This window comes from Neopelma chrysocephalum, unplaced genomic scaffold (genome assembly GCF_003984885.1).
Source record: "Neopelma chrysocephalum unplaced genomic scaffold, ASM398488v2 Primary Assembly neopelma1_43, whole genome shotgun sequence".
NCBI lineage: Eukaryota > Metazoa > Chordata > Aves > Passeriformes > Pipridae > Neopelma > Neopelma chrysocephalum.
Genome location: NW_020897702.1, coordinates 2,935,427 through 2,961,666, shown reverse-complemented (window position 1 = coordinate 2,961,666; position 26,240 = coordinate 2,935,427). Strand labels below are relative to the sequence as shown.

Sequence of the window (26,240 nt, the reverse complement as noted above, 5' to 3'; positions counted from 1 at the left end):
TTTTTGTGTGTGTTTGCACTAGTTGGAAGGTTCTACTCTATTTTCATTCCCTTCAAAAGATCAGGGTGGAAAGACCACAGAAATATCAGATGATAAGCAATGCTCTTGGATTTGAAATTGTTGTATCTCCCAGATATGATACCAATAGTATTAGTTCTGCTTCCATACCTCGCAGATATTTTATGCTGAATGTAGCCAAGAAAATACTGCACAATGCATAGAGAAGACTGCACTTTAAATATCTTTAGGACCACCAGGTTGGTTTTGTGTTAACGCCAGAAATCTGATTTCTGGACTGTTGAGAAGGAAATAGAAAGTAGGAAGAGTGTGTAAAAAAAAGTAATGAAAACCCTTCCACCATTTCTTAAGCCAACTATTTTATTTTAAATTGCCAAAACAGATTTGCCATTATTTTTCTCCACTGCTTTGGGGAATAGAAAGCCAACTTTTTAATGGCAGCTATAGTTTTCATTAAATTTGTTGCAAGTTGAGGAAAACTCTATGAAGTTATTATTTCTAATAATTCTCTCTAGTGGAGTAGAACTGGGAACACCTCTTTTCTCAAGTAGGTCTGCAAGTCAAACAGTTGCAACCAAAGATGTAGAAGCTTATATACCCATCCACTACTATTAATTGGAGACACCGGAGTTCCCTTATGTCTTTCCCTAATTCTGGTAGATATACAGATGTGATGCATGATGTTACATCTCCTCAAGGTCACTGGAAGCTGTGGGCTTCACACTGTTCCTAGTTCAGTCTTATAGTAGTACACCTCATGCCCATTTTGCATGAGGAGAATCCATATTCTCTCTGCGTTAGGATATAAAGTTGCAATTATGAGGCTTTTTTAGTGCTTTTTGCTGTTTCTCAAAATATTTCTCTTAATTGCTTGATTTGTGCTGATAATGAATATATTTAGTATCCTGCATGCAACACAGAAGGTAATTTATGGTTCCTGCAGCTCTAAAACAGGTGGCCAAAGTTAGATGGCATTAGTTAGATTGGAATCAAAGTTTTCTGCAAACACACTTTGTTTGCTATTGTCACAGACACAAGGGTTTTATGCTTTGATGAAATAGGGAAAAAAATCAAAATTGCAGAATATAATGAAAATATGCACAGATGACATTTTCATCTCCAGTAAGCTTTCCTATTTTAGATCAAAACAACTAGAATAGTTTACAGGAAGTGTTTCTTACTGTGGCTTAGCTATTGAAATTAATGGGACTGTAATACCATTCAGAAACTTGAAAATGGAATTTATCTTACCACACTCTTTGGATGTAAAGAAATGTATCAGGCAGACTATGTCTTCTAAAACCTTCTATTGTAATGAACCTGTTAGTCATTATTTTTCCTAGACAAGTTTATTTTAGAAAAAGAAAATGAATACAGATGGGTTATTGAAAGTTATTTGTGAACTCACTCAATATTTTGAAAGGATAAGAAAAATGTTTTGGCGATTGCCAGATAAAATAGATTTCTATAATATTACAGAGAGATGATTATACAACACAGGCTGATCTCCTTCCTGTCCCTTACTACTTGCCAAGTTGCTGAGTACCCGCATTGTGGCTTTCTAACTTGTCTTAGCCATTAAGTGCAGCTCCCTTCTGTGGAAGTGCATGATGAAAGGCCTGTCTGCATTTTAGCTTCTGGCTGGCACAACACAGCTTTCATTTTCTCACACTTGCCTTTTATCGAGGCAGGTAAGGAAGGGAGGGAATGGAAGTTTTGTCTGTCACCAAAGTTTGAGCTTTGGTGGGTGGAAAGGGAGAATGCCTCATGGGCATATTTGCTTCCTGGGAGAAGATGGGAAATAGACCCTTTCCTGAGCCTTGTGCTCCATGCAGCTCACACATTTGTTCACAGTTTAAAATGCACCATGTCCCACATAGAGCTGCAAAAATTAGCAGGGGGAAAGAAGGGGTTGGGGGAGAGGAATAAGAGTAGTGAGGAAAAGGTAAGGTAGTCAGAAAGCGGCAAAAGACAATTTTCTGTAGGCTATTAACATTTTTACATGATTCAGTGTGAGTAAATGAGCACTTGGGTCCTAGTCATATAATATAAAGAATTTAAAGAAGGTCTCCAACTGTTAAAGCTTATTCTTGATCTTGGGGTCTGCTTCGTGGCATTGGGGGTGAGAAACTGCTTCAGCATAGACTTCTCTAGCAACTCTCACCTGTGTGTAGCCTTGAGAAGTGCAATGGCAGAACTGCATAAATCAACCAGTTTGATGGTTCAGGGCTAAAAAGGTGCGAAAGAATCAGAGACTTATATCCTTCAGAAAAAAAATATCCACCACCTTTTATTCTTTTGTCATTGAACAGAATGGGCCATGAGTAAAAAAATCTAAGGAATGAGGACATCAGTTCACAACAACAGTGGAGGGGATGTGTGCCTTTGTAATGTTCCAGTGGCTGAGCCTAATGATAAAAAAACAACCAACCCACCTTCGAATCCCTTCAGCATTTAAAAGCATCTCCCTTATTCTTGCCCTCCTATAAGAACAGCTCCAACACAACACTGTTGTGTACCCCAGGTAGGCTGCTCTCATTTTGTCAGAGGTGTTGCATAGGATATAACAAGCATTCACAGTTGCTGAAGTAAGATTTGGATCTCACATATCCTTACTTTTAGGTATGTGTCTTATTTACTGGGTCACAGGGAGAGGTAATAACTAGGTTGTATGTGGAAGATGGAGCACCTAGATAGTAGTTACTGCTTTGGCAAGTGGAAATCTGTTTTATCAAAGAGAAACAGTTTCAACAAAGTAAGATATCTCAATGCGAGTCTCATCCTTTCGCCTGAAAATTCAATAAAAATTGTTTAGAAACTGCTCAGTATTTCTGGTTAAAAAGCTTCTCAGATACTGCCCTCTGGGCTTATCTTCCTTTAACCATACCACTTTCCAATGTTGCTGTTAATAAAGTGTTCTAAAGATAGCCAGACAGCTCTATTCATGTTTGACAGAGGTCCTCTTTTTAATTACACAGTTCCTATTATTCATTTTGCATGAATAGTAAAAGTTTGAAGTGGTGTATTTAAAATGTTGCAACATCAGGAACAGGCAAAAATGAGCTTCCTGTGAATGTTGTACTATTATCAGACATCTGCTCCCCAGAACCCCACTGTGATTTACATAGAATCACAAAGCCATGTCAAACCTGGCCTTGAGCACTTCTAGGGATTGGGCATCCACTACTTCTCTGGGCAACCTGCTCTGGTGTTTCAACATCCTCCTCATAAAAAATTTCTTCCCCATATCCAACCTAAATCTACCCTCTTCCAATTTAAAATCATTGCCACTTGTCATGTCACTAAAGGCCCTTTTTCTCTGTCTGTCTTATAAGACTCCTTCATAAATTGAAAGGCTCCAGTAAGGTCCTGACAGTGATATTTCTACTACAGGTTGAACAACCCCAGTTCTCTTAGTTTTTCTTCATAGGAAGGTGTTCCTGCCCTCTGACCATTTTTCCATGATCCTTCTCTGGATCTGTTCTAACAGGTTCATAAGGGGTGTTACTATATGCTACTACCTGCAGAGGTTGCTCTGAGATTCTTCTTTCTTTCTATCTTCCTTTGAAAACAATTGTCTCCAAGTGTCCCATGTTCTCCCCTGAGCCTTTCCTCCTGTGCAAAATATTCAGCACATCCAGCTTAGTACTGCTTTCCCAGCTCAGTACTGCTTTCCCAGGTCTCCAGCCACAGGCTTCCAGGGGCACTGGGATGCTGGAGGCTTCCAGCCACCCTACCCTCCAGGTCTTGTGATGTGATGGTAGCTGTGCAGCTGTTTAGTCCCATGCCTCCTTTCCCCCTAGTCACCCTAGGAGACTGAATCTGTCCTGCCAGTCATGAAATCATGGAATTCAAGATGGCCAATGGCTTACCAGGCATGCCAGGATTCTGTTCATAAAAATGCTTTCTATTCAACCTGTTCCTTTAAATGTTAGAGGAAAGCAATACAGCAATTACTATATGCACTAAAATGCACTAAATGCACTAAAATGACATTTGATATGCTTGTGCATGAACAGAATTAAAGTCAGGACATGAATAATAGCACTTCTAAGCAACAGCCCAACTTCCAGAAAAACAAACTAGTCTGGATTTCACAATTGTCATTGATCGAGAACCCAGCACAAACAGGTTTTCAGTGGACATGTATTCCATTATTTATTAGATGAACTTGTCTAGATACAGCTTCCAACACCAATAAACCTTTCATTTACAAGATCTCTGCTGGTTTGCTCCTGTCTGTGCAGATATTTAGACTGTGATTCAGCCACCTTATAACCACTCTTTTTTTCAGATATGAAATTTGAAATACTTCAGTTTTCACTCAATTTTCCTGTCTTCTCATCCATTTTAATTTTCTTAAACTTTTTGCAGTCAACTTCCTTCTTTGACTTCACATACCAGTCCGTAGCTGAATATTCCAGGAGCAGTTCTGGCAGAGAGCTCCCACAAGACAGGAAGTTTTCTGGACACTGTGTTGGAGACCAGCCCACTGGACTTTTTCCTCCTTTAGGTGTTCTCAGGTCTCATGGTACTGTTATTATAACCTGCAGCAGGTATCACCTGTTAGCTGAGCACAATTATTCAGGTTGCTATTTTTTTCTGTGAAGTATACCCCATCAGCTCAGCCTGCTGGTAAGTGTCATATCCCCAACAGTTTACGCACAGTGTTTCCCCAAATTTCTCTGTACTAAGCAAGCTGGAATGACTGCTGGAATGACTGCTCGTCTGTGAATAAGGGTGGCAGATTATCAGCTTAGTCTTTGCATAGGATTCTTAAACAAATTACTCTTTACTTAAACATTGGGGGCAATATACTGATTGAAGCAAAGATTTCCTCCGTTTACCTTCATTTTCTTTTCTCAGCCCAGGGATCTGCTGTCTGTTCAAAATGGAAAGACAAGGATAAACCAAGTCACACTTGGAGGTAGGGCAACAACCCTTATAGCTGGAGGAGAAGACTATTATATGTCTTGTGTACATAGAATATTTGACTCAGCCTTACATTCCGGCAAGAAAAGAAGGGAAAATGGTCTAGGTGAAACGTCTATGAAGTGACTGCAAAAATGTTTGGAAAATTTTATACAAAAAGTCAGTATCAGTTTTTCCCTTCCAGAGGAGGAGGAGGTATTGACTGCTGCTCTGCAGAAGGTCTGCTCAGCACCTGACACTCTAATCAATGGAGTAATTGAGCGGAGACCACATTTTTCATTTTGCAGATGATATCAAGCTTGGAGGGACTGCAAGGCTACCAGTGAACTGGCTCAGGCTTCAAAGTGGTCCTGACAAATGTGTGAAAACCATTTGACCTTTCCCTCCTATGCCAATTCAGTTCAACAGAGGCAGGCACATTTGACTGAGAACAAATGAAGGAAGGAAGATGAATGATTTGGCAGCAGTTCTGCAAAGCGATCTGAGAATCACAGGGGATGAGAAGAAGAACATGAATCAGCATTGTGCAAAAAAGGCAAACATCATATGGAGATGTATAAATAGGAGTGTTAAATATAGGCCAGTTAAAACAGTCCCCCTGCTCCACTTGGCACTTTAGAGGACTTAGCTGGCGTAAAGCAGTTCCTGACTTTGTAATTGCAAAAAGATTCAAGGACTTTGTTGTTGTTTTTTTTTTTTTAATCAATAAAGAAGAAAACTGAAAGTATAATACAAAATTAATGGAATTAAGCAGAATGAAAGGAGTTTAGTTCTTCATGCATGTCCTAATGATAAGGGTAGTGAACACTGGCAGGCAGCACTGGCCGTGAGGTTATGAATCTCTGTTATTAGATGTTTTTAAAAATAGGTTGGACAAACTGATGTTAGGACTCTAGCTTATAGAGAAGGTGATCCTACCTTTTGGCAAGGGGATGGACTTCAGGGAGCACACACACCTTCCAGAGCCTTCCCAACTGTACCTCAGTCTTTCTCTGATTTGGCAGGAGTTTAATGACATGATGCTGGAAACTGAGACATGTGGCTGGGAAACAGTAGCCAGAGACCTAGGTTGTTGTCAGCACCTCTGTACTGGCCAGAAGGTGACAAGGAGATATGGGAAACATGAAAATTGTTGCATTTGGCCCTATTTTCTTACATAAAAAAAGAAAAATCATAAAGATATGCCAGCTTGAAAATAAATTGCATGACACATATTGTCTTTTATACTGCATCAGCATTGCTGTAAAGACGGACACATGCTAATACCAAGATATTTTCTTCTAGGGCTTGACCTTAAATAGCTTTAGAACTCATTCAACAACAGATTGTCAAGCTAAAAATTTAGCAACTCTCCAAATGCCACTTGCATTTCATAGCATGCAGAAAACAGTCTAACTCTTCCCAAACCACAGTATGTTCATATGCAGATTCACTTTTGTGCAAGGCCAGCAAGAAAAACACAAGCCCTCTTTACCCAGCCTGAGCAAAAGAAAAATGAATTTGACAGCTGGCCTTAAACACTTTCTCCTTGATGATTCAAAGAAAATGGAATCCATCTAAAGCTGTTGATTAATTCTTCAAATACAGATGGAGAGGAATACCTTGAAAATTTAACCCTTAGAAGTATAATACATGAATGCATGGGGGTGGGGGAAGGGCTTTCTTTTACAAGGTTTTCAAACAACCCTTTTCAAGGAATATAATACCTATTTTGTATTACAGGAGGCCTTTATCTCTACAGCTCATGAAATGTAAGAGAAAAGCTTTATAGATTCTCATAAAGGTGATGCATATTACACAGAGTCTAGACTTTGAGGAGTTATGGATTCAAGCCAAACAATCTCTGTCTTTTCATACAGTCCAAATAATTATCAGAGGCAAGAGGCTAGTCAATGGATAAAGTATTAGTTCAGATAAAGTTCACATAAAGTATCTTCTAAAATACATTTTAGTAGAATTTTGAAAAAAATAGCAATATCCATGGATTGCAAGGCACACTTCTAGAAATATTTCATCAAATAATTCAAATGTGTTTCAATGTATTTGGGGATATTTAACATTTAGGTTATCTCTTTAGGGCTACCTTCAGTACATAGGAAGTTTTTACTGTTGCTGTCAATAGTATGGGTTGTAGAGTTAGCCAGACTAAAAGTTTAAGAATTCCTCCAGGAGAACTGAGGTTTTTATCATGACTGAACTAAAATCTGCCTCTAATTTAAAAATATTACAATAGATTTGGTGAATATAGTCTGTCTTTCTGTGTTTATATGTACTTTTAAGACAGAGGACAGTAATAAGAATTTCATTGAACACCCATATGTACACATTCAATGTGCTATAAAATACCTGATTAAATCTAATTAAAGGAGAACACTGCATTCAGAAAATCCCTCTTCCACTTCTTCTGAAACTGGCACATTTTCATTAAAATGAATGCCATAGAAATGTACAATTTGCAGGAACTAATTTATCTTCCTTTTTTTTTTTTATTTCTTGCAAAGTCATAGGAGGCTTTTAAAAGTCATTTCCTCCACAGAAAATAGGAAATAAAATACAGTAACTTTTATTGCATCTGGAGAATATAGTTCCCCCTATTGTGCCATTCAGTGGTAGTTACATGATTCTTCTAGACATGCTGACATAAAAAAACCAAACAATTTTGAAAGATGAAAAGAGAAATTTCAGGAATATGTTTCTCAGGTTGTCCACACCGAAGATTGCAATACAAAAACCCAATCTTTTTTTGAGCCATCATTTCTAATATCATGGTAGTAAAATGAATTAGCAAAGGAAAGAAGCAAGTCAAATATATTCTTACAAGGCAGGGCACACTGTGAATGCAAATGAGATTGTATATAATCCCAACTCCTTCCTTTTGGTGAAATATTTCTTTGGAACTCTTTCAGAATATAAAGTACAGAGAAGCAAATATAGCATACAGATGCCCTCTAAGCAGAGAAATCTTATTTTCCTTTTAAAACAGGGATTTTAATCAGCAGTGATTAATCCCCAGATAGAAATGAAATTGATAGTCACATTCCAGTAATTAAAACAATAGCTTAGACTACAGTTTTAGTCATTGTTCAGTAGAAAACAAGAAGTGTCCCAGAGGAAGCTGCTGCTGGACACATCCTACACTGGTGCACTGGGCAGGATATTGTGAGACACCTGTACAGGACTAGCAGGTGAGCCGAACTTGAGGTTTGGTTCCAGTGTTCCAGTTCATCCCATTTAGCAAATGACACGGGATGAAATCCCGATTTGAACTGGATGTATAAGAGGTCATCTACACCTTACAAATGTAAGACAAGGCAAAGCACAAGTGGTTTCAAAAAACAACGCCAGTCCCCATGCTCCAGCCCTAGTAGCTAAAAATCAGCTGGCTTCACCTGACATGATCTCCTGCCTCTTTGACTGTAATTAGTTGTTGAGTTTATATGAGTGATGAAGACCCTGGGGTGAAGTACATTCCTGGGCCAAGGCTCAGGACAAGAATTGTGTATCATTTAACTCCTTCTTCTAAGTAGTGAGAATTAGAAATCCATAATCTGTGTTTTATCTTGGTGAAGGTGTGCATTGCATTCATTCAGAATTCATAAAGAAAAAACGCCAGTTAAAAAATAGTCAGAAGACTGATGTCTGTTTGATAAAAGGGGGTGGTATAGAATAGAAAAATGTTATTATTTACACTGAATCTTAAAGGTTTAGTATAAAGAATAAAAATAAATTGATAAGAGGCTAGTTAATGATTAATGAATACTATAAACATGTTACATGGCTACAGAAAATCAGTATATTGTATTCTGGAAGACAGCAAATAATGTTTTCAAAGCAACCTATCAGGTCTCATGTTAGAATTTTGGTTCTAAAGTAAAAATTCTAATCTACTTAAAGTCATTTGTAATTGGATTTTTATTATAAAATACAACCAGAAAAAAGATTAACAGCATTATCTCTGACTATATCTGGTACAAACAACATAAAATGTCTGAGAACAAAATTCATGTATAAGGAAATGAAAGCTGGATAGGAAATATTTGAAAAGTGTTCTTGTTTTGCTTCAGAATGAACGAAGGACCTCCTACCTGAGACAGAAACAAAGCAGACAAAAGAATTTTAGATATTGCAGTAGGGAAGGGCTTTCAGCTAGCATCAGTATGAAAACATTAATTTGAAGGTCAGGTGTTCCCACAATACAAAGTACAAAAACTACATTTCTCATGACAGTTTGTAATGGGGAACAATGCATTAAATTGGCAGATGTTCATTTATGGCAGTACAATTGCAAAAGCTACTTTTGTGGCACAGAAGGAAACTGTGGGTGACTCTTCTCCACTAGGTATGAGGCTTCATTTTTTGTTATAAATTCCATGACAAATTTTATATTTAATATCTGACTGGCTATATGTATTTTTCAAGGGAGATGGTTACATTGCAAATGGATAGATGATAATTCAAAGTACGTGACTTCCAGCTTGTTATACCCATTGCTTAAGGCACATTGATACTTAGATTATGCTATCTACTCTTGTGCCTGGTTATACAAGATAACACAGTTGTTAAGCAAGTCACATTTATTATCTTGGTACAACATGTTCTTTTATTGCAATGGCATGCTCACTTAGCAATTCTGGATACCTGGAGAAAATCTGGAATGTCTGCACTCCCGTCAAGAGATAAGATATGTGGAGGCAAAAGCCTCAGCCTCCTACACCTCACACAGTGTTTCTCTAGTGTGTGTCTGTGCTTTCATGATCAGTCACTTCCTTGGAAAGATGAAATACTTTTTCCTTCTTGAGTCCCTTCTCCTTTTGTAGTCCTTTATATCTCTGGTATACCATCTTCTGAGGATGTCTGCTGCCAAATGCTTTTTCCATGTCTGGTTGCAGTCACAAGATGTAATCAGCTCAATGGGACAAGGCAGATCAGTGTTTGAATCTTTGCTGTTTTCTGACCAGAGAGAGAGATAACAACATGAGCTTTGGTTCCTTTTCTTGTATGTTGGTGTTATTGTCACACTGCATCTGTGGCAACGGTATTGCACGTGTGAGTTATGACCACTGAGCTGCATAGCAAAACCTCATTTTCTCACTCTCATGCTTCTAGATGAAAAACAACTCACCCCAGCCCAGCTGGGTGAAAAAAGTACTTTCCTTGATGGTAAAAAACAGATCTTCAAGTCTTCAGGCAGAGCCATGCACATCCAGAAACCTCAGTCTTCAATTCCCACAGCCAGATAAATGAGCCAAGCCAGAAGGTTGTTATGACTGAGGCTTCTCTAGTTCTTTGATTTTTTGATATGAAAATTCCATCTCTATCAAAGCTGGTATGTACATTTCCATAAAAAAGCTGTGGTTTTGATAAAGCTTCACTTCAAAAATAGTTTCTGCTGGAAAATTCCCAACATATCATATAAAGTACTGTTTGGATGACACATTCACTAAGATAATATCACCTTAACAATAACTTAGGGTTTAATACACATTTACCAGCAAAAAAGGCTAATCTTCAAAAATTTTCATCAATTGTTTAAAGAACATTGTGCCTCATCCATCTGAACTTTTTCTTCATATAGTCTTCTGAACTTGGATATTTCATGAGATCCTTTCTTTAGCATCATTAGGGTCTTGAGCTCTGGAGACAAATCCCTGTTGGAAGGTACTGATAAACCACCACAACAACTTGTATTATTGTAGTGCCTTAAATCCCTTCCCAAAGCTTCACATTCACGTTGATGACATCTTCACTTTCCCTTCTTCCCTGAGAGTGCCAAGAAAAACTTTCATTCAAGGTAAAAGTCAAGATGGTTATAGATTAGGGATTTTAAAGAAGCAATTAAATAATACTAATTACAGGCAGTATGCTAGCAGATCAAGTATTGTCAAGTTTGGGATACTTAAAAAAAATTCTTTCCTATGAACAAATCTGTAGGTAAACTTTGCCAATCTAAGGCATGGGAATAAAAAACCCCAGTGCTCTGCTGTATTATGGTAATCTAAAGTTATCACCATTTAGCACCAGTTTTATCACCAGTGTTTAGAAATATGTCATGCATGAGTGTACACATTGAATTTCTACTCTTTCTTGTTGATGGTCATGTAACATTCTCAGAAGTGAGAGGATTAGTAATGTTTGTAAACTTGTCTGAGATGTGGTAACTACAATATTCATTTAGACCATGAGTATAATATCATTAACTGCTATAAATTCTTTTTTCCTTCTGTTAACATATGTGAATCATAGCTTTTAATTACTCTCCTGAGCCCACTAGCAAATATTTCATGGAATCATCAATGCACAGTTGCCCAGCTGGCCTGACAATAACTTTTCTTACACCTTCCTTCCACTGCAATTCCAGGAACCATGAATCTCCTTGGCTTCACATGAACCAGTCCTATCCCACGTAACAACAAGCACCCAAGATTTTTATCCTTGGTGTTTCTGATGGGGAAATTCAGTCACTGTATGCAAATCAGCATCACACAAAGTGTCTTGGAGAGCAGAGAAGGGTAAAGGGTTTTCCATTAAAGCAATAACCGTGGTAAGTCTGTGTGGGGAGTGTTATTTCTTAAGAGGCAGTATGATCATAGAATCATAGAATTCTTTCATTTGGAAAAGACCTTTAAGATCCTCAAGTCCAGCCATTGACCCAGGTGACTCCACCACTTCCATGGACAGCCTGTTCCAGTGCTTTAGTGAATAATTTTTTCCTAATATCCAATCTAAACCTCTCCAGGTGCAACTTTAGGCAGTTTTGTCTGGTAATACAAAGTACAACACAGGTTAAAAGCTAGAAAGAAAAGTTTGTAAGACTTACATAGATGTTTATACACATTTCTAGAAATCTGCACATAATTTTGTCCATGTGCAGATGTGTCCTTTGAATAGGAGCTGGTAGGGAATTAGGCTAGATAACTTAGGGACATGTTTTGCTGGTTATTGCTGCATATGCAGATTTAAAAAAAAAATCAATTCTTGTATCAAACAGAAAGGGCTAATTGCACTTTTAGCCATTTCCATGCTGCTGAAGAAAAGAGTGTAAAAGAGACTGATTCCTGTGCCTAGGGCTAAGTAGCGCCATTTGGCTCAGGTCTGCAGTGGTTATGGCTGCTCCCCTTTGTAGCAGATTTGTATTGCAGAGAGTTGTGCAAAATTAGAGACAGAACGGCAATTAAACAGAAGGGTGATTAGGGGATGAGCTTGCAAGCACACCACAGCCCTCTTTTATTTACCAGCACAGTTGGACCTGTGGGTTAGTTTAGGGCAGAGTAGCTCCGACAGGACCATCCTTGTTTCATGCCTTATACGGCTGCTGGATTACTTCACTCAAACAGTGGGCCTGTGGGTGACCAAAGCAATTCCCATTTCCAAACAGGAACAGAAATTAAAATCCTCTGCAAAAATAAGCTTGTCTTCTGCTTCTGGGTTGTGTGTTCACCCCTGTCCTCCATGTCCTGCTTCCCAGTCCCATTTAAGCACACAAGTGGAGGGGTTACTGGGAAAAGACGGTGCATGTGAGAAAGGACAGAACTGATAGGATTATTAGTCACATAATTTTTATTGCTTGTGATTGAAAGAAGGAGGTTGCTCTGCTGAAGCAGAAGAGGTGGGTGTTGAGGGGGAAGGGTTTGCTGTAGATGTACAATGGAACAACTTCTTCCTTGCCTTCTCCCTGTCAAACGCTAGCCCCAGAGTTTGGGGCTAGGAAATTGCTCCACAGGCCCTTATATGCGACCTCCCTGGTCTAGCTCCAGTACTGACTGCTGGAGTCAAGCATTTGTCCTGGAGCAGGTGAAAGGTGAGGAGGGGAAGCCTTTCATTTTAGGACTTCACAGTTTCCATGTACCAAACATACCTGGATAGACTGTTACTGCAGACAGCTGGCACTTGCTACCATGCAAGGACCTTCTCATGGATCCATGCCCTCCATTAAAGAAACAAAAAATGTTTCTGTTGGTGAAGATAAGTCCCACTTTGGAAGAGGCACAAGCTAAGCCACAATTAACACAGTTTTATACCTACACCCATAGTAGAATTTATACCAATATTACTATTCCATTGTATGTTAAACTTTCCTAAAAGGCTTCACTCTTTTTACACAGCTTTAGTATCATAAAATCAAAGAATGGTTTGGGTTGGAAGGGACCTTGAGAATCATCTCCATTATATCATGCCATAGGTGAAGCTGACAACAGACACTCCTTTGAGTGTACATATCTTTCACAGTTAAGGGCCTTTCTACCTCTTCTTTGGGGAGTGGCCACCTACTTGAAGGTTTTTAGCTGACATTTGCTTTTTAGAGAGTTTACTCTGCAGCCCCATTTAATACTGCTCATATACAGGTACCACACAACACTGGCCAAAGTAAGCCTGGACAATGATTTGAGAACAAAAATGGAAATTCTTGACATAAGTGAAGCAATAATGTGAAAGCATATGCAAGATGCTGCTCTGGACTGTAGGAGTGGGAGAAGTGATTGTGTTAAATATGGTATGGTCTGTGAGTTAGGTGAAGAATGGGAACAGGGCAGAATGCAGCTGAGCAATGATATGTGTGAAATGAGACACCTGATCTGTTTTGAGCACTGTAAAACAGGACTTAGAAATCAAAACACATTGTGTTAGTCCCAGGGAGGCTACAAAGGGTAGTGTCAACACCTTGTTACAGGCAAACATGAAACGACTCGCCAGTTAGGTCATGAGTATGTAAGGGGCATGGCTTGAAGACAGTAAACTAGGCAGAGCCTTTGCCACCAGGCCAAGCCTGTCAGCATTTTTAAGAGACAAGGAGTGGTGCTGCAGTCTCTGGAGACTGGATCCACTGACCTTGAGGTCTTACAGTGCTGACTGCACCGACAGCTGTGAGATGGGTCTGGAGGATGCCCTTAGCTTTGGGAAGCATGCTTTCCCTGTGGCGTGAAATTTTGCTGAGCTTTTTTTGGAGATACCTGCCATACTTTGAAAAATCACATTTTCCTGCTTTCATTTGTCATCCTTGGGAAACTGCTGCTGGCCTGCTGAAATAATAATAGCAAACATGCTAAGACAAGTCTCACACACTGCAGGCATTGATACTCTGCCCTTACAGCACATCCACTGTGAGGCAACATCCAGAAAAGCCCTTGCACACAGAAAAGAGGCTCTAAGATAGCAATGAAAATTAGGCATGAAAAATAAGTGGATGTGTTTAGTAGATTGCCTTCCTTAAAATTTTCAGCTTTTTAAGTTAAAAACTGATTTGAACTGAAGATAGAAAAAATAAAGAGAATTGGACACAGACACCTTCCTTTCAGTGAACATCTGTTTGCCAGCTGAAAGTCAGGCCTAGAGGAATTTAAATGCTAAGTTAATAAAAAAGACAAAAATAACTTTTTCTTTGTATCTATGCCTAAGCTACAGAATTCAGGCAGAAAAGTGCCATATCAGCCTTTGTGTCCATAAATTGCCCAAATGACACCTGCTCAGACAGCATGCCCCAAAAAGCATAGCTCACTCAATAGCTGCCCCTTGGTATCAGAGAAATTGGTCTGGTAAATACTGTTTCTCCTCCACTTTCTTTGCAAAGAGTCCTTTCTCTGTTTCAGCCCAAAAGAGGAATTGCTTGATGATGCCTAACTATGCCACATGTTTTAAAATATCTAGGAGATTTAAAACTCATTTACTGCTGTTTCTTACCAAGCATGTTTTATAATGGCAGAGGTCTGCTTTTCTCTGTGTGTGTGGACTGCTCCACCATGTATATACAAAATATTTTGCAATTTAAAAACAAAAAATAGGTTTGAATGAAGAATACCTGCACCATGGTGGTAAGGGCATACATTCTTCCAGCAATGAATGCATTTGAAAATAGTTATAGGGACTGCAAAGCTTTTTTTTCAAGCTGAATTTTTGCATGGGTTGTGTTCTGCACACATATGAAAGAGCACTATAATGACATATTTACACTTGGAAAATGCTTACTTTAGATGCTGTTCCAAACAGTAGACAGCCTTCCTAGAGGCCCAACAATTTTAGATAATAAGCCTGCTTAACTTCCTTACATATAGCTCAAATTTACATATATCAAAGCTTAATCGATACCTCCTTCAGCTGCAGTTTGGGACTTTCCTCATAGCCAACGAGCAGACATACCAAACACTTTTTTCCTTAGAATCCCTCACATACCAATATTTTCTGAAGTTACCTGCTGGATGAGGAGGTGTGCCAACATGTGTTGGTTAATCATTGTGGCATTTTTGTTACTCCTACCTTCAGCTACCCACATTATATTTGCTGCATAGCTTGTCCTTCTTTATGAGATTGCTCATCCTTCTTTGATTTGCAGATATACACTGTAAGGGTGAATCAGAATGGCTGGTGGAAATCTAATCACTGACCTTGAGAACATTCAAAATAGTCTCATAAACACTTAATCTCACGGAACTGAAGGCTGCGGTAGCACATATGGTTTCCTGTTTTGCCCCTGATGTTTTGTTCTAAAGAAGAGATTGTAAGATCCATCACTTAAAGAGAGCAATAACCTAAACTGTCCAGCTCCTGCTCAGGAAGAAGTATTAAGATCTTGACACTGCTAAATATTATTCTTTCTCTAATATCACTCTAAGGAAGAGATGACCATCTTATTGCTCAAAAAAGTAAACCTCCTTTGATTTCAGATGTGGGTTAAGCAAGGTCATATGTTAATCATAGAATCATAGAATCACAGAATCATAGAATCATAGAAGCAGCTGGGTTGGAAGGGACCTCTGAGATCATCAAGTCCAACCCTTGATCCACTACCGCTGAGGTTACTAGACCATGGCACTAAGTGTCACATCCAGTCTCTTCTTAAACACCTCCAGGGACAGAGAATCCACCACTTCCCTGGGCAGCCCATTCCAATGCCTGATTACCCTCTCTGTAAAGAATTTCTTCCTAATATCTAAACTAAACCTCCCCTGGCACAGCTTAAGACCATGCCCTCTGGTCTTACTGATAGCTGCCTGGGAGAAGAGACTGATGCCCACCTAGCTACAACCTCCTTTCAGGTAGTTTGTAGAGAGTGATGAGGTCTCCCCTGAGCCTCCTTTTCTCCAGGCTGAACAACTCCAGTTCCCTCAGCCTCTCCTCACAGGACTTGTGTTCGAGTCCCTTCACCAGCCTAGTTGCTCTCCTCTGGACTTGCTCAAGCACCTCAATGTCCTTCCTGAACTCAGGGGCCCAGAACTGGACACAGTACTCCAGGTGTGGCCTCACCAGTGATGAGTACAGGGGAAGAATCACTTCCCTGGACCTGTTGGCCATGCTGTTCCTGATACAGGCCAGGATGCCATTGGCCTTCTTGGCCACCTGGGCACACTGCTGGCTCATGTTCAGCTTACTGTCAATCCAAACTCCCAGGTCCCTCTCTGACTGCTCTCCAGACACTCTGTCCCCAGCCTGTAGCGCTGCGTGGGGTTGTTGTGGCCAAAGTGCAGGACCTGGCACTTGGCCTTCCTTGTTGAACCTCATCCCATTGGAATCGGCCCAACTCTCCAACCTATCCAGGTCCCTCTGCAGAGCCCTCCTGCCTTCCAGCTGACCAACACTTCCCCCCGGCTCAGTGTCATCTGCAAATTTGCTGATGATGGACTCAATCCCCTCATCTAAATCATCAATAAAGATATTAAATAGAACTGGGCCCAACACTGATCCCTGGGGGACACCACTAGTGACCAGCCGCCAACTGGATGCAGCACCATTCCCCACCACTCTCTGGGCCCAGCCCTCCAGCCAGTTCCTAACCCAGCACAGAGTGCCCCTGTCCAAGCCGTGGGCTGCCAGCTTTTCCAGGAGTTTGCTGTGGGAGACAGTGTCAAAGGCTTTGCTGAAGTCCAGGTAGACCACATCCACAGCCTTCCCCTCATCCACCAGGCAGGTGACCTGTTCATAAAAGGAGATCAGGTTGGTCAGACACGACCTGCACTTCCTAAACCTGTGTTGGCTGGGTCTGATCCCCTGTCCATCCTGTAGGTGCTGTGTGATTGCACTTAGGATGATCTGCTCCATAACCTTGCCAGACACTGAGGTCAGGCTGACAGCCCTGTAGTTTCCCAGGTCCTCCTTCTGGCCCTTTTTGTGGACATTCGCCAACTTCCAATCATCTGGGACCTCCCCAGCAAGCCAGGACTGTTGGTAATGATGGAGAGTGGCTTGGCGAGCTCTTCTGCCAGCTCCCTCATCACCCTAGCATGGATCCCATCTGGTCTCATAGACTTGTGGGGATCCAAGTGGCTCAGCAGGTTACTAACTGCTTCCTCCTGGATTACAGGGGGGTTTCTTGCTTTATGGTGAACTTGCCACCAGCTGCTGCAAGAGAGGAGCCCCGAAGAAAAGATACAAGGACTCCCTGAAACAACATCTCAGCCTTGGCCATATTGATCAACATAACTGGTCTACTCTGGCCTCAAATCGGGAGGCCTGGAGACACACCATCTATAACGCTGCTGTTTCCTTTGAGAATGCGTGCAGGATCACTCTTGAGGAGAAAAGACAACGCAGAAAGAACCGTGCCTTGCAGAATATACCACCTAAGGAGTCTTTCTGTTGTGCCTTTTGCAATTGGACATGTCTATCTTGCGTTGGCCTTATTAGCCACCAGCGTGCCTGTAACAAATGTGGATAGAGCCTTTCCCAATTCTTCGTTCGTGAAGCCTAGCCATAATGACAAGGGGGCTATTCAGCTTCTTATCTCTGTCTACAAGCTCCAGAAGCCAGCTGCCCTCAGGACAACCTGTCTTACTGTTGAAAACTGAGGTAAAGAAGGTGTTAAATAACTCAGCCTTTTCCTTATCTTTGATAACTATATTCCCGCTAATGTCCAATAAAGAATGGAGGTTTTCTTTGCCCCTCCTTTTGCTATTGATGTATCTGTAGAAGGACTTTTTGTTATCCTTCACAGAAGTGGCAAGATTAAGTTCAAGTTGTGGCTTCGTCTCTCTAATTTTCTTTCTACATGACCTAACTATATTCCTAAACTCTTCCTGAGTAGCCAAACCTGTGCCTCACTTCAGTGAAGTGATATTGAAATACTCAAGAAATAGCTAGAAGTTGGGCACACAGAATTCGATATAAAGTACAGAGCACTAAGAGGATCACTAAACATGAAGAGGAGAGAACCAGAAGAAACAAGCAAGGGGTTGCTATGTTCCAGTACATAGCTTAAAAGTATAGACTGCTGGCCTTATTACAGTACAATTCAGAGCTCTTAGTAATGCGTTATCTCTTGTACAGAATAACACTTATCAGACACAGCCTATAACTTGTAGTAAGAAAGGTGTACAAAGGGGGAAAGCTCAGAGAAATGAGGAGCGAGAGATGTTCGGTTCTCACTCAGTTACCCAATGAGCAGCAATCACAGCAGCCTACTCTGTAATCCAATTGCCCTTGTATAACTACAAGACTGCTTCCCTCTGCAGATGAAGGAGCAGCAGAGAAAACATGTGATGAACCGACCAAAGGCTTCTCATTACTTAGTTGCTCAACTACAAACTTTAAATTTCATAACTGCGATCCTATTTAACATGGAAATTATTAGACTTTCAGTTTTTGAAGTAGTGCACGAATTCTTCTGGATAGAAGCTGTGAAGAAATGCTTAATGCAAAATGCTTTGGTTTCTGTCCATGCATCTATGCTTTCATATCTCAGAGGTGAAATTTGCTGCAATAATTGTCAAGGTATTTTTTTATTTTATTAGAAGATCTACTTTTCAAGTCTCAACTGTGGTAGCATACTCTATCTTAGCCTAATCCGGTTCAACTCCTCAACCACATTTGAAGAGATAAACCCTAAACTGTGCATACATACTGTTCTGGTAATAAATGCCTTGACTTCCTAATGGTTTTGAGCCAATCTTGAAAACACAGGAGTACAGCCTTGCTAGAGTAACTGGAAATGGCTCCCAAGTACATTATGTTAATATGAAGCACCATTAAAAGACTAAATGACTTCTCAGGTGACTATAAATCACATTTCAGTGCTACACACTTCACACAGGACTAAGTTTTTGCTGTTCAGTGAAAATTGATTTTGTATAATATAATAGTTGTGTTTATTAAAGAACATCATATGCCTGTAGCCCTGAAAAATGTTTATGTGTTTGCAGTCCATGTTGTCTGTACATTTAGTGTCTCAGCAGCTTAGTGCAATGTATTTTAAATTACTAGTTTAGAAACCTTCAGCTCAGTTCAGTTTAAAGTGATATAAGTCTTAACTGTAGAAGAGTCATTTAGGCAGAAAATCTTACAAAGAATTAACACACTACAGCAGTTTTTAAACCACTCCTATTTCTTTGTAAGCCAGTCTTTGCCTTGCAGTAAATTGAGATCAATATTTTCATGAGCTGAAACCAACAAGAAATAAGTATGTGAACTGAGGTGTCATTCAGCTGCTTATTGAAATACAGATTTAGCAAATACTAACTTGTCCTGATGTATGATTTTAGCAGGAGTCATTCTTATCAATTTACCTACAGAAAGTAATCTAAAGATATGATGATAGAAGTAATTTTGCAGCATGTTCTTCCCTGAATGAATTTAATGGATAAAAGATTCAACTTTCATGTACATAAAACTCAGCATTGCATTTCCATTTTTTAATAGCAGTGCTTTTTATTTCTTCATTTAAATCCATGTGGATCTTTCTTTTCATAGAAGATGTGTCATTTTGGCAGAAGTTTTAAAATACTAGGAATTTGAAGAGTGACGGGAAATGCTTCAACTGGGGCTGAACTGAAGAGATAGGATGGCTGTATATGAAAAGTCACTATTTGTGTCTCCAGAGTGCTTGTCAGCTCTGGACTGAGAGACAGGATTCAAGTTTTCGAGCCATCCTGTGGTGACTGAATGAAATTGGCTCCAAAGTGATAACAATGTATCACAAATAGAAATTAAAACAGAAGTGAGAAGAGTGAAACCATCTTTCTGGTCCTTTTTATACTGCAGCAGAGACCACAGACTGGGATTTTCACAGGTGTGCAACTCTATTTCACTCCTTTAAGTGATCCAGTTGCTCTGCATTCCAGGATTTTCTATCCTAAAGAGCCAAAATGGATTAGGCAACTCCCTGTTTGGTCTGCAACTTTCCTGGACACTCACCTTTGCTTGTTCACACAGACTTAGCAGACTTTGGGGAGACAGGTCCATTTCTTCATTCACTGCAACCAGGGTTTGGTTCCTGCCTAAACCACAATTTTAGCTCATGAGCCACAGGCTCATGAGCTGCGTGGCTGGAGTTGGCAGGGAGCATTCTTCTGTCCTTTCTCTTATCCTTCAGCTCTGGACCCCTCTTGCCAGCCAAGCCCATGTCTCCATCCCAGGAGAGGAAGAGCAAGGCCTCTTCACTATCTCCCTTCTTAGGAGAGAGGCAGTTTCTTTTCCCTTCTGTGTTTGCCCAATCCTTCTTTCACCAATAAAGAAAGCACTTTTGAAGACAGGGAGATCATCTACAAACTCTTGTCTTGTCATCTGGGTAATGGGAAGCGTTTGTGGTCTCCCAGAATTATGAGACAGCATTTATAAGATTTCATTTTCAAATGGCCTTCCAAGATGGTGTTTCACCTTTCTTCCCTTTCCCATCACTTTCCGTGATTCAGGGTTTGACATGTGTTTACTGGTTCCCCTGATGGAGGGTTTGTAAGACTTGGAAAGCTTTGCAGCCCCAGCCACCCATACAAGGAAACATCCAGACACCGTATGTGACCCCTCCCAGGTTACAGATTGTCATTCCTGCCCCATGTGAATAAAATAGTAATTTCTAGGCTTGCCTTGAAGTTACTCCCCGTTATCCTCAAAAGTAAGAAGGGCCAAAGTATTTCAAATTCCACTTTTCCTACAAGGGGATGTTCAAGATTTGTCTACTTCTTGGAGACACAGTTACGAAAGGGTAAATGGAAAACAATTACAGTTTAGGTTTCTAATTTCCCACCTCACACTAGATCTTGCCACAGAATAAAAGGGAACTAATTCAGAGTTCTTCACGAGATAAAAAGAATTTATGATACTTGAAAGAGCAGGAGAAGACTAGAGTGGCTATGATTCAAAGAAAGGCATTTGAAACTCTCTACCACCCTTTCCAGCTAAAAAAAAAAAGTGGAGATGAGTGTGATTTGGTACTTATGGCTAGAAGAGAGGAAGAGAGGAGAATTCAACATCTTCCCAAGCATTCCTCAGCACTGCATTCATTACACCAACATGTGTGCTTTGGACCTGACAACACCACGTTTCTAATTTCAATACAATCAGTTACTAGCTGTCTCTAAATAATTATGAGAAGGTAAATCTAGCATGCTGTTGCACAGCTTTCCACTGGAAACACCTATTGATCAGCAAGTGGAAGTACAATTTGACAGCTTAGCACTTTGCATTTAAGGGACAGAATAAAGAAGGAGTATTGTTATGCAGTGATGGAAGCAGTAGAGAAAATGCTCGTCTAATTCAGGCAGTGATTTTTTTAAAAAGGTTTCCCAAGTGTTAGCAAAAACTTTTGTGTCTTGAGATGAAATGCTGAGACTGTAAATCTATTACACAAGGCTATTTTCACCTGACTGTATGTTTATACCCATTTGGAAGTATGCTGGTGAACAGAGAAGGGGCATTAAAACAGAAGATGGTGGTTTTAGGCACTGAGACCACTTGTTCCACGATAGATGCTACTGGTGTACGGTTGTTAGCTCTTCTGTGGAGATTTTAAAATGAGGAATGGGTTTGCTGCATTGAAGCCAGCGCATGATATGGCCTCAGAGAAAACAGTTAAACGAATCTAAAGCAGAAATAGAGTTATTTTACCTAGAATTAAGTATCCCAGAAGATTCAAGCTCTTAGGGATAGAAACAGAAATGCTCAGTTAGAACACTGCCAAATTTGATTGCATGCACTGACTGCATACCTAGCAAAGAAAATCTCAGCACAGCCTGAAGGAAAATTATATTGACACTCATGTATTATCAAAAGTTGAGTGTTCAGTAATCACCAATACAAAGAGGCTGAAAGTCAAATCTTGATCTGCTTACCTGGCACAGAGTTCGAATTGTGCTTGCTCAGCAAGATAGACCCAGTGGAGCCACGCTTTGAACTCGAGGAGCAGTGAGGGAGACGGATGTCTGCAAGTGTTTGGCTGACCTTTCTGCATGGTTAATATTGAACAATTTGTTAGGCTATGTGTTAGAAAAAAATATATTGACTCAGAGCAGTGAGTGATTGTGTTGTCCTAAAACACAAAATCAAGCTTTCTTTGTAAGAAAAAACCATAAGCAATTGGAAGCCACATTGTACATTTTCTGTCATTTACACTAAAAAAACCCTCAAATGAACAAAAAAAAGTTTTCATCCAGCAGACATGCAGGTGAAGTGACAACATTACGCCAGCAACTTATGGTTAGATTTTGTCCCTCAAAAATGGGCTACTTGCATCAGAAGCGCAGTCACTTTAGGCTTCCTGGACAGTTTTTGAAGAAGGTAGCCTTTTCCAGAAGCTGACAAACATCTTGGCTAGACTGACTTAGAGTAACACCATGAGGCTATTTCTTTCTTTTGACTGTTGACAGGCTCTGGAAAAAACAAGCTCCTAATGAAGGAGCTTCAGCTAAGTGCCTACTTATTGGGGCTGCCCTAGTACAAACAGGATTGATGTAGGTTTTAGCTAACAATTAGCATATGAAAAGAGAATCAAGATGTATCTCAAAATCTTTTTTGTCCCTAGAGACCCAATGAGGTTTTTTTCCTTAAATATTATCAATGGACTTAGCATCACTAATACCCTATTTTAGGCTGTGGTATTTCTGAGACATGCCTCTACATCCCAACTTTTAAGATACTTTGGCAGAGAGATCCAGTGAAGGCATTACACTTCCCCTGAAATCAGGTCTGTAGCTGAACAGGAACCTGGCTCTTTGCTCCTTGCTAACAGACAACTGCAGCAATGCCCCTGTGCATTTAACAACTAACCTCCAGCTTCTGCAAGTAACTAGCGGGTGATGCTAAACACCTTTTTCTGTTGCTGCAGCTCTGTTGTCATAACTGAAGTAATTTGCTGTAATTGTATTTCAGCACTTTGTCAGAGTGTATCCCAAACTTACTCTTGGCAGACAATGACCAGCCTTGGTTCTGGGCCTGTTCTGGGCCTGCCCCCTGTTCCCACCCCACAAACTTCCTCCCTTAGGGAAGGGGTGTTGATGGTCCCCTGGACTGTTCAGACCTCCATCCCTCTAACAGAGCAATTAAATAATTACCAGCAATGGAAGACTAACTCCAATCCTGCCTGCTTCTTCTTTGGTCTCTTCTTTAAAAACAGCAAAAATCAATCCCCAAAACTGATCTGTATCAGTGCAGAAAAGATGGAAGTTGTAGAAACAGGCATGGCAAATGCCCTGTCTGCACGTAAGAGGGATGATAGCCCATTCTGTGCACTAGAAGAAACCTTTGTCAGATCACAACCGGCATTTAAATCCATCGACTCATTATTAGCAATTACCTGTAATTTTCCCCCGAGGGCATTTATTTTCTAAAAATAAAATGAAATTATCTAAATGCCTTGATTCTGTAGTTAAACAACAGCTTTATCTCCTGGGAACATCTCCCTGACCCTAACAGCCTGTCTAGTAGATGTTTTACTCTTAGATGTCCCAAAACATACTGAGTTCACACAATTGAATACCAGGTTTTGCAATGCGTAGGGCTATTTCTTGCTTCGTAGTCCTGATTGAACTGTTTTGTCCTAAGGAGACGAAAATGGCAGTTGGAGACCTTCCTTTCAAGAGCTCAATTGTAACTTAAGAAGCGTAACTCAGTAAGCAAACTTAGCTCGATCTGCTTCCTCCCGGTAAAGATCCGTGAGGCATTTCTAATTGGAATTTGTTTTGTGTGCAGTAAGCAACCAAATACACCAAGCTCCTACTCCTAGAAAGAAAAGTGTTGTTACTGGGAGGTGACAGCCCATGAATTCCCGGGGAGGGGGCGGGGAGGAGTGAGCGTATGATGTCCTTGGACAACGAGTTTCTCTGCAACTACTGTTACATGAGATTGCAAGTGCCATGTGTCTTGCCAAGGAAGCACGACGGAAATACTGAGTGAAGGGAAAATCGTTTTTATTTCCTCGCCTCTTCCCTCCGGCCCCACGAATCGCTCCCTCCCCTTAGCCCGGCGCAGGGACCCCAGACCCCCCGACGGCGGCACTGCAGGGGGGGACGGGAGGGGGCTACGCTCAGCCCCTCAGAGAGGACGGATCCGGCCGTCGAGTCTTTCCGCGGGCTCCTCCGAAAAGCCATTTCAGGGAAAGGGTGCAGGGCAGCGGCGAGGGTCCCTCCTCCGAGGGGTCACAGGAGCCACAGGGAGGTGCGGGCGCCCGGCGGGGCAGGCGAAAGGCTGCGGGGCTGCGCCTGCCGCCCGCGGACGGGAATCTTCACCCTAAAGGCCATGGGGGCACACAGAGGCGAACCCGAGGGCAAGAGAGGGTCCACCTCTCCCCGAAGATCCCACGCCCCGCTTCCCTCCCCTTTCCTTCCCGCCCGCCCCGTCTCACCCCCTATCTCCTGCCCGGCGGCAGCTCTCCCCGATGGAACCGGCCGGGAAGGATGCAGGCAGCAGCTCCGAGGTAATTATTAATGGCCGTGCCCACCGGGGCGTGGGGGATGGGGGGGGGCGAGGTGAGATAAAATGGGACGGCGAGGAGGTGGGAGGCGGGCACTGCCGTCGCGGAGCCCCGCCGGGAGCATGGCCCTCGCCGCGCCGCTGCTGCCCGTGCTCCTGCTCCTGCTACTGGGGCGGCCGGGACGGGGGGCGCCGGGGCAGGGCACGGGGACCTGGTCCCGCTTCGCCCGGCTGCCCTACCCGCAAGACCAGCTTTTCCTCCACGACACCTTCCCCGACGGCTTCCTGTGGGGCGCGGGCAGCGCCGCCTACCAGACAGAGGGCGGCTGGCGCCAGGGGGGCAAGGGCGCCTCCGTCTGGGACGCCTTCGCCCACCGCCCGGCCACGCCGCCGGGGGCCGCCCCGCTGGGGCCCGTGGGCGGCGACGTGGCCAGCGACAGCTACAACAACGTCTTCCGCGACGTCGAGGGGCTGCGGCGCCTGGGGGTCTCCCACTACCGCTTCTCGCTGTCCTGGTCCCGGCTGCTGCCCAACGGGACGGCGCCCGCCAACCCCGCCGGGCTGGCGCACTACCGGCGGCTGCTGCTCCGCCTGCGGGAGGTGGGCGTCGAGCCCGTCGTCACCCTGTACCACTGGGACCTGCCACAGGCCCTGCAGGACGCCTTCGGAGGCTGGGCCAGCCCCGTCCTGCCCCAGCTCTTCCACGACTACGCCGAGCTCTGTTTCCGGCACTTCGGCGGGCAGGTGCGCTACTGGCTGACCATGGACAACCCCTACGTGGTGGCCTGGCACGGCTACGGCACGGGGCGACTGCCGCCCGGAGTGCAGGGAGGCCCGCGTCTGGGATACCTGGCGGCCCACCACCTGCTCCAGGTAAATGGTGGGTGGCGGGAAAGGGCCCTGGCAGCTCCTTGGCCCCCAGACCGTGCCAAGGGGGAGGGTTCGGAGGCCACCCTTTGCCCTCCCCGTTGGCAGACCTGTTCCCTGGTTGACCACTGGCATGGAAGACAAATCAATGCACCTGACAGAGTACAGGCAGCCGATCTATGGGCAAAGGATGGCAAAACTGAGAGATGGGAGGCAGGAACTTTGTAGCTATGATTATTTCGAGTTGGTGGAAAGGTGCAGAGTTAAAGCACTCTGTATTTTGCAGAAATGTTCAGTCCTGACGCCAGCAGTTCGATTGCCATTCTGGGTGGGAGAGGGTATGCACTTGGCTGTGACAGTCCAGTGCTGGATTTCTAAGGTGGAAATGCTTAATAAATAAGACTGTACAGGGGACCCATGTATTTGATAAAAAAGTCTTACTGAGTTAATGGAGATGTATGTTAGAGGTGGCTGAAATGTTTTAGAGACATTTTCTTGACGAAGTCTGGGGTTTTTTGAGTATGAACGCTTTTTGGGAGAAGAGACCTTCAGTTCCCCAGTTAGTCTAGTAAGTGGCATAAGTAGTTTGCTAGATTTAGGTTTTGTCAGTGTATGTAGTATTTGCTGGGAGAAACCATTGTGGATTCTCAGGAAGAATTAACTGTGCACAAATCCTTCCAGCGACAGGTAAAAGGCTTCAGTATAACTGGAATGGTGTGACCCTTAAGGCAGGAGCTATTGTATCTTAATATCCATTCACAAACTCTGCTTATGTCCATCTGCTCAATGTAGACTTACTGGCAGGAATTGTATGCTAATGA

The 26,240-nt window shown here is 42.1% G+C and overlaps 1 protein-coding gene and 1 long non-coding RNA gene across 5 annotated transcripts in view; one reads left to right on the top strand and one right to left on the bottom strand.

Annotated features, from left to right (window-relative positions):
* Window positions 1–4,180: 4,180 nt before the first annotated feature.
* LOC113964971 lies at window positions 4,181–22,054 on the bottom strand. 2 transcript variants are annotated; one of them, XR_003533370.1, is made up of 6 exons: window positions 21,978–22,054; window positions 21,082–21,174; window positions 20,065–20,143; window positions 5,869–6,034; window positions 4,866–4,900; window positions 4,181–4,746 (listed from the first exon to the last, which is right to left on the bottom strand). It is a non-coding gene; the product is annotated as an uncharacterized LOC113964971 (long non-coding RNA). The 2 variants fall into 2 exon arrangements; XR_003533369.1 differs by having other exon boundaries at window positions 4,181–4,900.
* Window positions 22,055–24,283: 2,229 nt separating this feature from the next.
* KL (klotho) overlaps window positions 24,284–26,240 on the top strand; it is a 52,581-nt gene continuing 50,624 nt past the window's right edge. The window contains exon 1 of one of the 3 annotated variants that reach the window (XM_027677753.1): window positions 24,284–25,425. In XM_027677753.1, coding sequence (XP_027533554.1) covers window positions 24,619–25,425 — 807 coding nt within the window. In that variant the 5' untranslated portion in view covers window positions 24,284–24,618. The remainder of the gene's footprint in view (window positions 25,426–26,240) is intronic. The other 2 variants (XM_027677751.1, XM_027677752.1) reach the window with 2 other exon arrangements.